At 35.6% G+C, this 6,000-nt stretch overlaps 1 protein-coding gene across 4 annotated transcripts in view; it reads left to right on the forward strand.

Annotated features, from left to right (window-relative positions):
* Drosha (drosha ribonuclease III) overlaps positions 1 to 5,156 on the forward strand; it is a 118,132-nt gene extending 112,976 nt beyond the window's left edge. For 3 of the 4 annotated variants that reach the window (XM_046422296.2, XM_046422297.2, XM_046422299.2), the window contains 3 exons: positions 254 to 346; positions 1,143 to 1,189; positions 4,741 to 5,156. In XM_046422296.2, the coding sequence (XP_046278252.1) occupies positions 254 to 346; positions 1,143 to 1,189; positions 4,741 to 4,871 (271 nt within the window). In that variant the 3' untranslated portion in view covers positions 4,872 to 5,156. The remainder of the gene's footprint in view (positions 1 to 253; positions 347 to 1,142; positions 1,190 to 4,740) is intronic. The other variant, XM_046422298.2, reaches the window with a different exon arrangement.
* The last annotated feature ends 844 nt before the right edge of the window (positions 5,157 to 6,000 follow it).

Raw genomic sequence — 6,000 nt, forward strand, 5'->3', positions numbered from 1 at the left:
ATATTACTTTGGGAAAAATATAAAAATGAAGTACAGAATTTTTAAAATTTGCTATTTCAAAAGCTCTCAGTATTTGGTCAGTTTGACAAATTAAAAACTCACCCCTCTCCCATTTCTACCATTTTCATGTTACTTGTTATTTTTACCTCCCTTTGTCTAGGCAATAAGTACATGGGGTTTGTTGGAGTTTTATAGTAGCAAGAGAAATTAATTAGTGCTTTTCTATAATTAATGTTCTTTTATTTCACTTTAGGACTCTGCAGACAGTGGGGCCATCCCATGCTCGAACCTATACTGTGGCTGTTTATTTCAAGGGAGAAAGAATAGGCTGTGGGAAAGGACCAAGGTACGGGAAGAAAATACTTCAGATTTCATGGAATGACTGTCCTGTGTGCAAGGAAGTCCCTACTTGGTATTTTCAAGTCCTATAGTCTCCTTGCTAACTTAGAGTGTGGTGTGTTTGAGGATAATAGTAAAGTGAATCCCAAGGATTAATGTCCCCACCAAGCCAACCTCTGAACTTTATAAATATCCTTAAACAGGGAATGCCATTAAATAAGGGGCTTTGCTTACTTAAAGAAAGCCATTTTTGCTGGTACACAGGTCAGTTCTATCCAGTTTTAGTCTGAGTACACATGAATGCAAGCTAGACATGTAAGATATGCCATGTTGTGCATGACATAGTCCTTAGACCTTTGATTTCTTATCACATCTCATTTGAATTTTGTGGAAATGCTCTCATCTTTGTTAAAAAAAAAATTACGTGTATTATCGCTTTTCTTTGACCCCTCCAATCTATATCTTGTTTCTCTATTTTATTTATTTCCTCTTTAAACTTTACATTGAGAGTATTCAACCTTAAGCAAGAAATACTTCAGACCTATTATAAATGGAAGACATTTTATTGCATATGAAAAGTGTAGAATGAGTATCTTAAATAGGCTTTATGCAAATAAAAGACATTTCTCATGCTCTTGTGTATGTTCCTATCTGCACAATTCAATATTTGACAATAGAAAAATCACATGAAATTTTATGCACCAAACATGAAAATCAGCCTTAATAATTTATAGCCATAACTTGTGTTTTTGAAAAAATAATCTTTAAATTAAAGTGTATCTCACCTTTATTTTATTTAATAGTATTCAGCAAGCAGAAATGGGAGCAGCAATGGATGCACTTGAAAAATGTAAGCCTATCTCTTTTTCTATAATTATATGTTCATAGTGTAACGAGTGTTTTATGGAGAAAAAATGAAGAAGTAGAAAAATGGTAAGTACTGATAAAATGTGATCTTGTTTTCTTCATAATTATTCTCCAACAGAGTACAGTAAAATATAAGATATGTATAAAATGGGCTTATAACTTAAAAATCAATTATTCCTGAGAGTGCATTTTGATTGTCATTTTCCTTTTTTGCATTAGAGTCCCACTCTCAGCCCATGTAGCTCATGTGAACATGAGGTTATTGTGTTTTCACCCATATATTTATACTTCCATAGTCTTATACAGAAGTAAAAGTATAAACATGAATATTTTTCTTTTCTGTTTTTGCTTATTGTTTTATTAAATTGAATATTTACATGCTTCTGCATATATTTGTATACTACAATCTTACATGAGATACATTATTCTTGCTCAGTAATACATCATGGGAAATCTTTCAAGTCAAAGGGAATGCTTCAATCGATTTTTTCCTGCTTTTCTTTCCCGCCCCCAGTACTGGAGATTGAACCCAGGACCTCTTGCATACTCTATCACTATGCAATAGCTCCAGCCCCTCCATTCTTTCTTAATGACTGCATACTATTTCCCACTATGGATGTGCTATCTTTTATTCAGCTTTTTAAATTATTACTATTGTGGCGAATACTTTGTTTCTGCGTGTGTACACGTGTTTATCATTGTCAAAATAAATGTCTATATATGGGTGCTTTCAGTTCTATGGGATAGATTTCAAGAGTGGAAATCCTGGGTTGAAGAAACTTAAATCACATAATTGACTGTGGAAGGGACTGCATGGTCTTTTCTAAATTGAGTGCGAGCCATTTTTCTTCTAAGCAGACGTGTGGGCACACCATGATAATGTAGTTCAGTTATGCTGCAAGTACCCAGTGAAAAGAGATGGGAGAGAGTGAACTGCAGGAAGCAAGAGTGAAGAGGCCCAGGACACTCAGTTGTGGGAAGGATTCCAGGAAAGGCAAGAGGACTGAGACCCAAGTGGTAATCCGCAGACAGTGCCTTCCTGTTTGGGAGAGCAGGGAGGTAGTTGGGTGGGGGAGAAGCCAGTGCAGCCAAGATCTAATGTCCATGGAATCTTCACTGAGAGTTTTACATTGAATCTGCTGGGAATTTTTTCACCCATTATATATATATTCACAATCACATATTGAAATAAAATTAAGGTTCCATTTTCCAGTTACAGAATTGTTAGAGGTTATCTTTGGAGGCTTTTTTTTTTTTTTTTTTTTAATTGATTTTAGCTTTAAACAGTACCAGAAAGCTCACCTGTTCTGAGACAGGCCTCCACAAACATACTGGTAGGAATGACTAGTTTAAACTGCTAGAAAGCAACTTGGCTATATGTGTCAGGTCCTTAAAAAAGTTCATACTCTTTGAACAAATTATTTGATTTAATTGAAGTATGAACTAGGGTTCACATACCATGATAATCATAGCTTGACTTATAATATTTAAAAAAAAACTTTGTTTAATATTAAGGAAATGCTTAATAAATTATAGTATATTCCAGGAACTGACAAACATTTTTCATAAAAGGACAGATATTTCAGGCTTCACAGGCTACACCGAATTTAAAAATTACTCAACTCTGGCACAGTGGCCCACAGGCATATAATTAGTATGCAAACTAAGAGGTATGCATCTGTGTTCCAATAAAACTTTATTGAGAAAAACAGGTAAAGGGCTGTATTTGACCTATGGCAGTAGTTTACCAACTCTTGCTACATCCAAATGTAGAATATTTTGTAGCCACTAAAATTATATTTTTGAAGACTAATGATATAGGGAAATGCTTAGATTGTAGTAAACAGAAAAAAGTATACCCATTGGTACATACCTGTAGTCTCCGATTGTAAGGGTAGATGATGGAATGGTTTTAAATGTTTTTCTATCTATGCAATGTGTATACACGTTTTTGTTGTGTGTGTATGTAGTATATAACTTCTTAGGGGGAAAAAGGCTATCTGGACATATTCTTGAATTCTACCAATACTGGGATTTTCTTTTAAAAATGCAAATTAAATTTTACAGTAGTATTTACTGAAGAAATAGGGTTCATTTCATAGAAATGAAGTTAGTTTTACAACTAACTTCTTGGGTTTTATTTATTCTTTTAGAAAGTATTTGTAATATTTGAAACCTGTGATTTACATAGTACATAAGAAATCAATTTGGTATTATTTAGGGAAGAGGATTTTATTACTGTTTTATTTCTAAAATATAAATGTTGTGTTCTTCTTGTTTAAAAATCACTGTAAGGGGGCTGGGGTTGTGGCTCAGTGGTAGAGCGCTCGCCCAGCACATGGGAGGCGCTGGGTTTGATTCTCAGCATCACATGAAAATAAATAAAATAAAGATATTGTGTCCAACTACACCTAAAAACAAAATATTTAAAAAAAAAAAAAATCACTGTAAGGTCTTTACTGAATCACTGCCTGTCGCTTTTTTTTTTTTTTTTTTTCACCTCCCTGACCCATCTCCAACCTGGGGTAAGGAATGAACACTGTATAAAAGAATTTAGGAATATACTGTAAATAAAGTCACTCATTATGCTTCACCCTTAAAACACAGACACACAAACTTAACTTGCCAGGCCCAAAGAGGCCATGTTCTCCCTCAGCTCTGCTTCATAAGGAAGAAGAGCCTATTGCCCACAGCAGTCCCTCAGCTGGCCAGGCAGAGCCTCTGCATTACCAGATGGCACACGTTTCCTTTGAGAAGCTTGTCATTTAAGTACATGTATGTGACTAAGTATATGAAATGGCTATTTCTGTTCTACACTTGATTTCTTCATTGCTACACAAAAGTTAGACCATAAATGACCACAGAATTATAAAATTTCCAAATCTTAGTCCAGATTTTCCTTGTGTCAGCACTGTTTCACAGTGTCAAGTATCAAACTAAATATAGCTTCAACTGTGCCACTGAGTGATGTTTTTCTTTAATCAAATCAAAATTCTCTACTTGATTTACTTTTACAGATATGGGCTTTGGACCTTTCCTGGTAAACTTTAAAAATAGAATTAATTGCCAAACATAATGACTTAGAATGTGGCCTCCTTTTGTCCTTCCGAGATCCTTTAGACTTTTTTCAGAAACTTTAGTTCTTGATATATACTACCACTATGTGTCTGAAGCTTTGGTTTGAGCTTTTCAAAAATAGACCACTCTGTTGTATGGTGTCTTTTAATCTCTCCCCCAAAATCACTTGTTGCCAGGAGAACAGTGTTAAAGCATCTGGTTGGGAACATTCCAGAACCACACATCTGTGTTTTAACATTTCTGTATATTTTGGTACCATTTATACTCATCACCTCAGATATTGAAATCTAGAATTGGGAATGCTGATCCAGATTCCTGTTTATTTCTGAATAACAAAAGTAAAACACAGCTACATACATGGATATAAGTGTACGTTGTGTGTATGTGTTAGTTTGCATCATTCTTTGCACAAGTGGCTATCTTTTATTAAGTATAAAATATATCTCCTTGTGTCAGATAACTTTCCCCAGATGGCCCATCAGAAGCGGTTCATTGAGCGGAAGTACAGACAAGAGTTAAAAGAAATGAGGTGGGAAAGAGAACATCAAGAGAGAGAGCCAGATGAGACTGAAGACATAAAGAAGTGAAGGAGGGCATGGAAGTGGCGGAGTATTTACTTGCTTAATAACTGTGACTGTTGCCCATCGAGACCTAGCCTAGTTTTCCCAGAGACAATGAATGAATTGTGCCCATTGAAATAAAACTCAAAGTCAAATTGCTGTTGTTGTTTTACTGATCAAATATTCTGTTTTTAGCTGGATGATCTTTATTACAAAGTATTTGAGTCTTGTATTTAATGGAAACTTCACTTGGGTGGATGTGCATTATTCCCTTTTATTTTGCCCTTTAAACAATAAAATTTAAAAAGCATATTCTATGTAGAATAGATCCTGTTTTTCTATCTCTGTCTTAGATTGTAACCTCAGACTGTCAGCTGATAGGTGAAAATTCACTTTATCAGGTATTTTGACTACATGGTAATAACAACTGTACTTTTCAAAACACCTGGATTATTAACTGAATTCTCAGCTTTCACCTGGTTGTTGTCAGGTTCTCAGTCACAAATACTGAACTTAACCCTCTGTAAGCAGCAAGTCCTTTGTAGGAGGGGTCCATTTAACATTTAACTGGCTAGTGGGAGGTGGAACACTGATGTGAGTCACATGCATTCTTCAAATCATTGGCATACAGGAGAAGTCATAAAGTCATGATTCTTAGCGAGACCACTCTCAACCAACTGCTCTCATCTTGGGGTCAGATGTCCCTTTGAGAAGTAAAACTTCAAAGAAGTCTCAGAACCTCCTGAAATTGTATTCAGCTTTACCTGGTGGAGAGAGAGAAGGGGTAGGGAGCAGGGAGGAGCATTCATAGCTTCCATCAGCTTCTGTAAGTAGTCCCTTCAGTAAAGGGCTATCTTTACATTAGAGGACATGACATTTTTTTAAAAAAAAATGTTATTTTACACTGAGCATCACTGATTTCTTATTAATAAAGGCAAAACTTCTTTGGAACACAAGTGTGTTTTATTATTATTTCAGTGAATATTATATATGAATGCCTTCTATATATCAGGCATTGTTCCAGGCACTGCAGTTTCATCAGTGAACAGAACAGACCAAGCCCCCCTGCCCTCAGGGAGCTTGTGTGCTACAACAGGAATGCACGGTCCACAAGGAGTTCAGTGGCAAGAGGTGCAGTAGGGGTTGGGGGAGAGGA

This window comes from Marmota monax, unplaced genomic scaffold (assembly GCF_021218885.2).
Source record: "Marmota monax isolate L192 unplaced genomic scaffold, Marmota_monax_Labrador192_F-V1.1 WCK01_AAM20220418_F8-fsc00077, whole genome shotgun sequence".
NCBI lineage: Eukaryota > Metazoa > Chordata > Mammalia > Rodentia > Sciuridae > Marmota > Marmota monax.